This window comes from Panulirus ornatus, chromosome 65 (genome assembly GCF_036320965.1).
Source record: "Panulirus ornatus isolate Po-2019 chromosome 65, ASM3632096v1, whole genome shotgun sequence".
Lineage (NCBI taxonomy): Eukaryota > Metazoa > Arthropoda > Malacostraca > Decapoda > Palinuridae > Panulirus > Panulirus ornatus.
This window is the reverse complement of record NC_092288.1, coordinates 9,424,214-9,436,358: the sequence shown is the minus strand read 5'-3', so window position 1 is coordinate 9,436,358 and position 12,145 is coordinate 9,424,214. Positions and strand designations below refer to the sequence as shown.

The 12,145-nt window shown below is 38.4% G+C and overlaps 1 protein-coding gene across 12 annotated transcripts in view; it reads left to right on the top strand.

Annotated features, from left to right (window-relative positions):
• LOC139746484 (uncharacterized) overlaps window positions 1–12,145 on the top strand; it is a 313,137-nt gene that overhangs the window by 282,826 nt on the left and 18,166 nt on the right. For 11 of the 12 annotated variants that reach the window (XR_011712164.1, XM_071657756.1, XM_071657763.1 and 8 more), the window contains 4 exons: window positions 1,927–2,200; window positions 5,772–5,938; window positions 7,470–7,618; window positions 9,746–9,953. Coding sequence is in view for 11 of the 12 variants with exons in the window: in XM_071657756.1 (XP_071513857.1) it covers window positions 1,927–2,200; window positions 5,772–5,938; window positions 7,470–7,618; window positions 9,746–9,953 (798 nt within the window). In the remaining variant the exon portion in view is untranslated. The remainder of the gene's footprint in view (window positions 1–1,926; window positions 2,201–5,771; window positions 5,939–7,469; window positions 7,619–9,745; window positions 9,954–12,145) is intronic. The other variant, XM_071657759.1, reaches the window with a different exon arrangement.

Genomic DNA, 12,145 nt, shown 5'->3' with positions numbered 1-12,145 from the left:
GACTTACTGGTTCAATCAGGATTCGAACCTATTTGCTTGACCCTGAGCAGCCTGTAAATGCATTACTGTCAGGAATGCAAGCTGGTGATCCAATTGATGAACAATTTATCCCAGAGTTCATTATTTTTTGCAGTCTGATACAGGGATAAATGATAATCAGTTACAGAGGAAAGTAATGAATGAAAGTTTTTCAGTTGATGTTTGATGACTAAATCATAGATCACAGTCTAAGACAATTACTGTATATAAAGTATTTGTGAAACTTATGTTCATATCAAATGGAATGGTACTCCCAGCAATGAAGTGATTGTTTTTCTTTCATTAATGTAGTTGATGCCACTTGTGAGGAAACATTCACTCAGAAAATATTGATCAGAAACTCTGCAACTTAAATGCAAATGTTCAACAAGTACATAAGTAGAAATTGCTTTCTTTTACTTAAGAGTTTTACATTAAACATGGTAATATATTGACTATGTTGTGAGAAACCTGTGCATAAATAGACTGGATGGGGCATTTGAATTACCTTGGAAGATTTATAGAAAAAGAATTTCTCATGCATCATAGGGAGAGATATATGATAACATATTTTCACATCCATTCTCTTGTTGTCATGTGCAATGACAGCTAGAGAATGGGTGTAAGCTAATGTAGCCTTTCTTCTTCCGTTCCTAGTGCTACCTTACCAATGTGGGAAATGGTGAACAAGAATGAAAAAAAGTTATCATAATTAAAAACATTCCAATTTACACGAATGATTAATTGCACATAGGAAAGTACCTCTCATGGGGAATCAGTTTTGGAACTCGAGGATTCACAAATGTTCTGGCTGGGTAAAGTTAGAGACATCCAGTTTGATAGTGAACTGTGTACAAGAGATTTCATAGATCAGAGACCTTTACATCCTATAAAAGAGGAGCTCTTGGTTATTTATAAGGCATTTCATTGAAGATTAGACTTCTCCATCATATAAAAGAGGAACTCGTGGTTATGTACACAAACATGTTTCTCTACAGTAGTTTCTTATATTTTATTCTTGTACTTTAAAGTTTTTAGCTTTTTTTAGCATGTATTCTGATATTTCGTTTTTCTAGCCCTTTATTCTTTATTTGGCGTATATTGAATTCGCAAGCAATCATTTACTGGAAACGAATGTTTTTGTTACATGTCAGAAATGAAGGCGTTAAGGAAAAAGAAGAGGTCAAGGAAGAGGGGAGGATGGAATAAAAGATGTTTTGAAGGTTCAGGGTGTGATCATGCTGGAGGGTGTGAGGCATAGAAGGGATAGAGTGAAATGGAGCAATGTGGTTTACAGGCAATGATTGGCTCTAACTGGGCTGAACCACAACATATGAAGTTGGGGGGTAACCACGTAAAGGTCTAGTAGGAACATTTAGTAGGAGCCTTAGCAAACACTGTGGTATAGTTGCCCTCTGCCAGTGGCCTATTAATAGTGAGGCACTAAAGGCTTAGAAGCAGCATTGGGGTTCATTAGTTATAGAGACTCAATTGCTGTGGCAACCTCTTTTAGGGAGTTGCAATTGGAACGAGCATCAGATATAGATAGATACATTTTTCTGTAATTCTGACCAAATCTCTCTCTCTCTCTCTCTCTCTCTCTCTCTCCCCCCCCCCCCCCCCCCCCCTTTTTTTTTTTTTTTTTTTTTTTTTTTTTTTTTTTTTTTTTTTTTCAATGGCATACTCTTTTTTCTTGGTTCTTATTCTGGACATTTTGTTGATTAAATTCTGAAGGTAGTCATTAGGAGGTGGCAGAGCAGTGACTGTAGGCCATCAAGTTTTCAGTTTACATAGATTTATAATGTTGAATTGTCTCTACTGCTAGTTTATGCCTAAGCACACACATATTAATGCTTTTCCTTAAAAAAAAATTCAGAATGATATTTTGTATCATTTTGTTATCCACAGAAATGAGGATGATATGGAAAAAGAAGATAGAGAGGATGATAAAGATGATGAAGATTCCAATCAGACACCACTACCATCAAGCCCAGCTGTGTCCACTACTACATCCAAATCTGATGATGATAAGTTTGATGAAAAGGATGACAAATCAAGTGCAGATAAGAAGTTCCTCAATTTCCCGTCCACATCTGATATTAATGGTCGATTAAGGAGGCTAGTGACGTGTTATCAGCGTAATAACAGGAAGAATGATCTCCGAAATGAAGCTAAGGTTAGGGTGAGTAGGATATAAGCCATGTTATGATTCTTGTTTTCTAAACTGCCATATATGATTATTTAAGGAAGGGGATGACTGTTGTTGATTGGTTACTTAGGATTTTCATTGTACGAATGGATCATAGTGAGGTGTCTGAGGATTAGCGGAATGCATATGGAGTGCCATTGTGTAAAGGTAAGAGGGTTAAAAGTGAGTGTTCAATCTACATAGTTATGATTTTGTTGAATGTACCTGGTGAGTTGTGTGGGAGGGTAGTGATTCAGATTAGGAAGGAGCAGTATGGTTTCTGAAGTGGTATAGGATGTTTGGATCTGGTGTTTGCTTAAAAGAATGTATGTGGAAAAATTTTTACGAGGAACAGATGGATTTGTATGTGGCACTTATGGATGTGAAGAAAGCATATGATAGAGTTGATGGAGATGCCTTGTGAAAGGTCTTATGAATATACAGTGTGGGAAGAAAGCTACTAGAGGCAGTGACAGTGTGGGAGGAAAGCTACTAGAGGCAGTGAAGAGTTTTTATTAATGGTGTAAGGTATGTGTATGAGTAGGAAGAGAGGAGAGTGAATGATTCCAAATGAAGATTGGTCTGCAGCAGTGGTGTGTGATGGTCTTTGATTTTTTTTTATGGATGTTATGGCGAGGGAGGTGTCTCCATCGTATTTCTTTATTGTAGAGAAACTAGTCAAAATTGCCTGTTATTGGTGTTTCCCCATATTTGATGGAGACAAGATTTTAATGTTTGCTGGAAGATTCCATTTTATTATTGTCAGTGAGCATACAAGGATGAGCATGACTGGTATACCATCATTACTCAATCTTGACTTTGCACATACTATCATTGATATTGGAAATATTTTTATGATGCACCATTTTGAAAAATCTATCTAGTTGATGCTCCAGTTAGCTATGTGGTAAATGAGGATGTTAAAGAAGCAGGGTGAGAATGTTGTTGAAAGGAAATAAGATTGTGGAAACTGTGCAGACCCCTACCAATATGTGTTAACAGATTGAGAAATGGAATACAGTAGGTGGGAGCTAGGGCTTTGTGGAGCAAGTTTCTGTGAAATTTACAGTGAAGGAGTAGGGACATGGATGCCTTTAGTCTTAGATACAGGGGAACTGGTAAGAAAGAGGAAAGAATGATTTAATAAAAGATATCAGAAAGCAGATTAACTTTGAAATGTGCAGTGGTGAAGATATAGGTGGCACTTCAGCGTGCCAGGATATGGAAGGTATGAGAGAGCAAGGAACAGTTATAACAGGAAGAGAAATGAGGAACAGAGAAAATTTTAAGAGAATACTGTGGACAAGGCAGGAGTAAATCCAGGACTTGTGCATAATTTCACCAAAAGTCAGTTGTTAGTAAGAGCAACTAATCAGGCTAAGATGTTCAGAGGGTGGATTTGTTAAGGATGATCTAAGGAGGGGGTCTTAGAAAACATTAAGGTATGTAGAAAAGATATTAGCAGAATACTTCAAGATCTTGACCCATACAAGGCTCATGGTCCTCATGGAATTTCACCATATGTGCTGAAGATGTGTACATATGTGAAATACACTTCAAGATGTTGCTGGAGAGAGGGGGAGTGCCAAGGGAATGGAAAAGGTGAACGTCATACCTCTCTCAAACAAAGGAGGCTGGGAAGAGGCACTGAACTACAGACCAGTCTCATTGATGACGGTGGTCTTTAAGGACCTAGAAAAGATGATTAGAAAGTTTATAGAGTGCTTAGTACAGAGGAAAAATTAACCAAGTGAGAAATAGCAGTTTTAGGGATAGGAGGTCGCATGTAATTAATCTCATAGATTTCTACAAAAGAGTGAGCATTTTGTCTTGGACAAAAAAAAAATGACTTTTTTTTTTTTTTTTTTTTTTTTTTTTTTTTTTTTTTTTTTTTACTGCCAGAAAGTATCTGACAATGTCCCTCATAGAAGGTTGATTAAGTGGGAAACTCCTTCAGTGGATAGAAGATTATCTCAGTGGAAAGGAACAGAGAATGCATTTCAGAGAAGCCTCCTCCAAATGGATCAAGGTGACCAGTAGAGTGCCACAGCATTCTGCTTTCAGACCTTCACTCATGTTTTGTGTAAATGACTCTCCTGAATGTAGACTCTGTTCTGAAATTGTTTGCAGAGGATTCAAAAATCATTGGGGATATGAAAAGTGAAGAGAATTGCTTTAGCTTACAAAGGTACTTGAATGTACTCCAAAGATTGTCTGATACATGGTTGATTCAATATCAAGGAGAATGTTTTAGGGCACAAACTGTCTGCTGGCAAATATCAGAATACTATTCAGTTTTATGGATTAGAAAATATTTTGCAAGTTGTTCACATCCTACTTAAGTCTAAAAGTAGAATTCACTACTCAAATTTAGTCGCTGCACCAATAGGAGCACGAAGAGCTAATATAGAACGTACAAGGGAGAGCAACATAGATGGTACCACAATTAGGAAAGCTCAGTTACATAGAAAGGTGTTATTTAACCAGGTCGGTGACATGGATAATGAATTTCTTTGTGAGATGTAGGTGTAGAGCAACTAGACAATAGAACATGGAATTGCGTTAGAAATATGTTAATGAGCAGGCATTGAAGTAAGTTCATAGTATATGAGTGGTGTATGAATGAATGGAATAAGATGAATGAGAATATGGTCAATGTGGACAGTGTACATAAAATTTTGAAGTTTTATGACTACAGAATGTTCAGGTTATGGGACCCCACAAGTAAAAGACTCCCTCTGTGTATAGCAGAAATGGGTAAGTATAAGTAGATGATTACTCACAAACACACACGTGCCCACACATGCCGACCGTGTGCCATCATGCATATATTAGAATAGCTTTCACGTACATAGATAAAGGTTTTTGTATCCTACATAAGGACAAAACTAGAAAATGCTTCTCAGGTTTGATCATCACACCTAAAGAAGCACAGTATGTAAATAGAGAAGGTTTAGAGGAGGGCAACAAAGATGGAACCAGAATTAAAAGAGGTGAGTTACAAGGAAAGGCTCAAGGCTTTAGATTTGCCAAACTTGGCAGAGAATAGGATGGGGGTGACCTGATCACATTTGTAAGTTTTTTAGATAGATGAAGAGGGTGGGGGTGACCTGATTACATTTGTAAGTTTTTTTTAGATAGATTGATTATGTTAACGAAGATTGATTATGTTAACAGTAAATGGTTCCAAGAGAGATGGAGGGATGGAGCAACAATAGGACATGCTATGAAATTAAGTAAGAAACTTAGAGAAAGAAAAAGATGCAAAGAGATACTTTTATAGTTTAAAAATGGTGGATGAATGGAATAAAGTGCTTGAGGACAGGGTTAACACACACATCATACATTAGTTTTAAGAAGTTGTATGATAATAGAGAATGATCAATAGATAGGTCCTCTTGAGTGTAAAATCACTCAGTATTAACACACTGGCTGAATTACCTTTTGTGTTTTGTTGTTGAATGTACACTGTTATTCAATTTGAGGTTACAGATATACGAATCAAGATATCATATCTTTATTGCCTTCATCTTATATGTAATTATGATTTTCCTATGTTTTGCAGGGTTTTGATCACTATTTGGCAGATAAATTAATGAGACGAGAGCGCATGGCTGAGTACATTCGAGAACGAGAATTGCGAAAGACTGATTATAATCAACGCCGTTGGTCAAACAGAGAACAAGCAGAGTTTTATCGCACCATATCAACCTTTGGTGTTGAGTACATAAGGTAATTATGTATTGTTTCTTACTTTATGGATTACAAAAGCTCCACAGTAGAAATGTTTATTATGAGTTTTATAGTAGTATTTTTGTGTTGAATGCTTGAAAAAATTTGTTGAATCTGTGAAGAAATACCAGGTGAGAGTAAGTATAGAATGGTGAAAGTAGATGAAGCAAGGGGAGTGGACAAGGAATGGCGAGTATTTAGAGAAGCAGCGCTGGAATGTGCGAGAGATGGATGTGGCATGCAAAAGGTGGGAGGTGGCAGATTAGAAAGGTTAGTGAATGGTGATATGAAGTAAAGTTGCTAGTGAAAAAGAAAGGGAGGCATTAGGGAGGTTTGTACAGTGAAGGGGTGCAAATGACTGGGAGATGTGTAAGAGAAAAGACTAGGAGGGTAGGAAAAGGAGGGCAAGTGATAGTTGGGGTGAATGAGTATCAGTAAACTTTAGGGAGAATAAGATGTTTTGGAAAGTCAGTAATGTGCAGAAAACACGAGAACAAATAGGAACAGTGAAGGGGCAAAAGAGGAAGTGGTAACAGTTTGTGATAAAGTGAGGAGGAGAGGAAGTGAATATTTTGAAGCACTGTTGACTGTGTTAGGTGACAGAGTGGCAGATGTAAGGCGTTTGGGTTGGGGTGGTATGCAAAATTAAGCGTCATTGGAGAGTGGTTTGGTGAAAGCCTTATGAAAGATGAAGTGTGGCAGAGCAGCTGGAGTGGATGGTAGTGCTTTTGAATTTATTGAGAAAGTTGGTGACTGTGTTGTTGACTGGTTGGTTAGGATTTTCACTGTAGATATGAATCATGGTGAGGTGCCTAGGAGGGCAAAAATGGGTATTTTTGAAAGTATAGTAGTCCTAACATTATTGCATGGATGCGAGGTTTGGGCTATAGATAGGACCATCCAAAGGCTGGGTGAGTTGTAAATGAAATGTTTGAGGACAATATGTTGTGTGAGGTGGTTTGATTGAGTAAGTAATGAAAGGGTAAGAGAGATGCGTGGTACTGTAATAAGAAGAGTATGGCTGAGAGAGCTGAAGAGGATGTTCCGAATTATTTGGGCTCATGGAGAGAATGAGTGAGGAAAGGTTAAGAAAGAGGATATATAAGTCAGAAGTAAAGGGAACAAGAATGGAGAGACCAACCTGAAGATCAAAGGATTGAGTGGAAAAGATTTTGAGCTATCGGGGCTTGATGATGAAAGGTGCGCATGGGATAGAGTGAATTGGAATGATGCGGTATACAGGGGTCAACATGCTATCAGTGGACTGAACCAGGGCATGTAAAACATCCTGGGTAAATTATGGAGAGGTGTGTGGGATTTGGTTATGGGTAAGGAGCTGTGGTTTTGGTGCATTACCCATGACAGCTAGAGAATTGATGTGAGTGGATGCAGCTTTTCTTCATCTGTTCCTGGCACTTCCTTGCAAATGCAGAGAATGGTGATCATGTGTGAAAAAGAAAAATTCTATGTTGTATTAATGTCAGCAAATCTTTTCTTATCCTGTAGTATTTTCTATTTTACTTCATTGCAGGAAAGAGAAGAGGTACGATTGGTCCAAGTTCCGCACATTGTCACGGTTAGAGAAGAAATATGATGAGACATTGACAGAATATTTCAGGGCTTTCATGGCTATGTGCAAAAGACAATGTGGTATACGCTTATCAGAAGAGGAAAATGAGAGTGAGTTTTTTCCTTCATTGTTTTTTCTTCATCCATTTGCACAATATTGGTTTTTGGAATGTACATTATATTTCAGGGCTTTCATGGCTATGTGCAAAAGACAATGTGGTATCCGCTTATCAGAAGAGGAAAATGAGTGAGTTTTTTCCTTCATTGTTTTTTTCTTCATCCATTTTGCACAATATTGGTTTTTGTAATGTACATTATATGACACCCTTTCCATTTGATTGGAGTACAGAGAAGCCTACTTGCATTGCACAGCAGAGTTTTATGGTACCTGTTCAGTGCAGTAGCCTGCCAAGTGTAAACAAACCTTGTCTAAATTCAAATTAGGATAAAAACTCTTTGTTGTATTCTGAAGTATGATAGAGATACTACTAATCTAATGATTTTTTCATTGGTCTACCATTTTCCATGTTAGCAAGGTAGTGCCAGGAATGGATGAAGAAATAGCCTAATTTACTCTCATTCACTGTTTTGCAGTCATGTATATCGTGTATAATGCACAGATCAGAACCCCCTATCCACAATCAGGTCCCACTGTCATTTTCATGGTTTCTTTTGACTTCCTCATATTCCTTGGTTCAGCCTCTTGATAGCACTTTGTCCTTTCTCATCTAAATTACTCCAGTTTGCTCTATTGTTAGCACTTTTCACATGTTCATGCCCCAAGCCTTCACAGCATGTTTCACTCCATCCATGCACCTTCTCCTTGGTTTTCCCTTTTTCTTTGTGTTTTATTAGTATCTAAAGTATTACACGATAATTACCTCTCTGTATCAATCCCTTTATCTCTGACGTCTGTTCCTACCTGGAACTCCCACAAGGGGGTGGCCACAATAATAGTCTCCATAGATAGTGAACTCCAGTGGTGCTTCTTAGCCTTTAGTGTCTCACTACTTAACAGGTCACTGGTAGAGGGCAACTCTAGTGCATTGTATGCAGAGCCTTCTACCTGATGTTGCTACTGAATACTTCCACCTAATGTTCCTACATGTTACTGCTACCTAATGTTTGTCCCTAAAACTCCTGAATGATTGTTCCTAACTATTGCTTCCATCTATTCCTATTACCATTTTGCCAAAAGGCAGAGCTAGCACATAGCGCTCACCACAGAAAAATTTGATGTTATAAGATTGAGCTATGTGAATTAAGTGCCGGTAGTTTGATTATTGTTGGATGTTATTGTATGACAGGAAGAGATTGTATGTTTATGGACAGAATGCCAGTAGTCCACGTGTGGGTGAGGCAGAAAGAAAAGACAACTATTTGAGCCAGAGAAGTGCAATTTGACAACCACTATAATGATGGCTTACTATGCAGCCATCGTCAATAATTCTCTAGAAGCCTAGGCAGGTAGTATTGGTAGTATACCTCCTTGGTCATTGGCTGCCTACCAACTACTACCTACCACAATAATTACCATTGTCTACTTTGTAGATAAGTGTAAAGAAAATTAGTGATGTCATAATATTCACCTCAGGCATACTGCAAGATTTCAGTGCAGGATGGTGTACTCATTGTTACTGATTCTCTTTGCATACATACTGGAAACAATACAAGTTAAGTTTAGCCTTTGGAAAACAGGAAAAAAATGGCAACTTCCATGAAAAAAAGGACAGTAATTTTTAATCATATTAATCTACTATGTTACAGACCTGTAGAGTATTTTGAAATGTGAATCATATAGTAATTATGCATCCTATATTTTATACTGATATTCAAAGAGCAAATGCAGTAATCACAGAAAGGTGTTTACATAAATCATGAGCTGACTGGGGATCATGTGCAGTGGAAGCATTTCATGTATGGAAGTAGTATGACTGGAGATGTTGATGTCCTCGTGAATTATTGTGTTAAGTGAAGAGATGAAAAATATTTTTTTATAAATGTGGATTTTTTTTTTATTTGAATGCTCTGGGCATGGATTGGGGTTGTGTGTGTGGCTGTATGATACTTAATCCGTTCTACTGAATTGGTATTAGAGTAATAATAATGGATAGAAAGATAATAAATTTCATACATGGTCAAACAACTTAGAAATGGTATGCATATAACTTGTCTATTTTCATTTTCTAAAATTGGTGAATGGTATCAAACAAATTTTTTTTTTTTACTCTCCAACAGAAATGCTTGAGATTGGGGTGGACCGACTCCCTGAAGAAAGAGCACGACGAGTATTGGAGCGTGTAGATCTCCTTAATCGACTTCGCAATGATATAATACCTCATACCAGCCTGAGGGATGCCTTAGAGCTGGCCTTACCTTCCAAAGATATGCCTGACTGGTGGATACCTGGCAAACATGATCATGATCTTCTGAAGGGAGTTGGGAAGTAAGAGTACTCTTCATAAGTACATTAGCTCTTGAATTGTAACTCATATATCTGTATCATGTGTATTAATAGATTGCTAATTGTTTCGTTCAGAAATTACCCATTTATGTATATTCTATGCTGTGCTTCCCATATTCATAGCATGTGTGGGTATAAATAATCATTCACAAGCATGTCAGTTTGGTGTCATTTGGAATTGATGAAGGCAAGCAAGTATGAATGTTTAATTTGTTTATGGCTGGGGTTGTTAGGGAGGTGAATGCAAGAGTTTTGGAAAGAGGGGCAAGTATGCAGTCTGTTGGGGATGAGAGAGCTTGGGAAGTGAGTCAGTTATTGTTCGCTGATGATACAGCGCTGGTGGCTGATTCATGTGAGAAACTGCTGAAGCTGGTGACTGAGTTTGGTATAAAGTGTGTGAAGAAGAAAGTTAAGAGTAAATGTGAATAAGAGCAATGTGTGCGAGGTAGCGCTAGGAAAGAACAACAAAGGCCCCATTCATTCACACTCAGTCTCTAGCTGTCATGTAGTAATGCACCGAAACCACAGCTCCCTTTCCACATCCAGGCCCCACAGAACTCTCCATGGTTTACCCCAGACGCTTCACATGCCCTGGTTCAATCCATTGACAGCACGTCAACCCCGGTATGCCACATCGTTCCAAGTCACTTTATTCCTTGCCCGCCTTTCACCCTCCTGCATATTCAGGCCCCGATCACTGAAAATCTTTTTCACTCCATCTTTCCACCTCCAATTTGGTCTCCCACTTCTCCTCGTTCCCTCCACCTTTGACACATATATCCTCTTGGTCAATCTTTCCTCACTCATTCTCTCCATGTGCCCAAACCATTTCAAAACACCCTCTTCTGCTCTCTCAACCACACTCTTTTTATTTCCACACATCTCTCTTACCCTTACATCACTTACTCGATCAAACCACCTCACACCACATATTGTCCTCAAACATCTCATTTCCAGCACATCCACCCTCCTGCGCACAACTCTATCCATAGCCCACGCCTCGCAACCATACAACATTGTTGGAACCCCTATTCCTTCAAACATACCCATTTTTGCTTTCTGAGTTAATGTTCTCGACTTCTAAACATTCTTCAATTTTCGCCCCCTCCCCCACCCTGTGATTCACTTCCACTTCCATGGTTCCATCCGCTGCCAGATCCACTCCCAGATATCTAAAACACTTTACTTCCTCCAGTTTTTCTCCATGTATATATCTTTCTTTTCTTTTTTTTTCATACTATTCGCCATTTCCTGCATTAGCGAGGTAGTGTTAAGAACAGAAAAATTCTGTGGGGCCTGGATGTGGAAAGGGAGCTGTGGTTTCAGTGCATTATTACACGACAGCTAGAGACTGAGTGTGAACGAATGTGGCCTTTGTTATCTTTTCCTAGTGCTACCTCGCACACATGAGGGGGAGGGGGCTGTTATTTAATGTGTTGCTGGGTGGTGATGGGAATGAATAAAGGCAGACAGTATGAATTATGTACTTGTGTATATATGTATATGTGTGTGTGTTTGTATATATATGTATACGTTGAGATGTATAGGTATGTATATTTGCGTGTATGGACGTGTATGTATATACATGAGTATGTGGGTGGGTTGGGCCATTCTTTCGTCTGTTTCCTTGCGCTACCTCGCTAATGCAGGAGACAGCGACAAAGCAAAATATATAAAATAATAATAATATATACACATGTTATCCCTGGGGATAGGGGAGAAAGAATACTTACCACGTATTCCCTGCGTGTCAAGTACATATTCATACTTGCTTGCCTTCATCCATTCTTAGGGGAGGTCCTTTGTGGTGAGGTTGTCAGCTTTGCTGTATTCTTTTCCATCCACTGATGGTTGAGCCTCTTTTAAGCTGATTTCTCAGTCATTGTGTTACCACTTGCAGCAGAATTCATTGTCACCTCTGTGAACAGATATCCCCTGCTATATGGTTTCTCATCACATAGTTTTGCGTGTACAGTATGTTGTCGAAAAAAATAGGTATACTCATGTTGACATGACATATTACAAAAACTACATGCCATCAATAGCAGGTAATTACTTGGGTAAGGAATCATTTACCATCAAAGTCTAGTGTTCCTCAGCCAGGCAGTCCTATTGTATCCGTGCAGTGGTGATATATCCCTCATCTGTGTATTATAGTATTACATATAATCTCT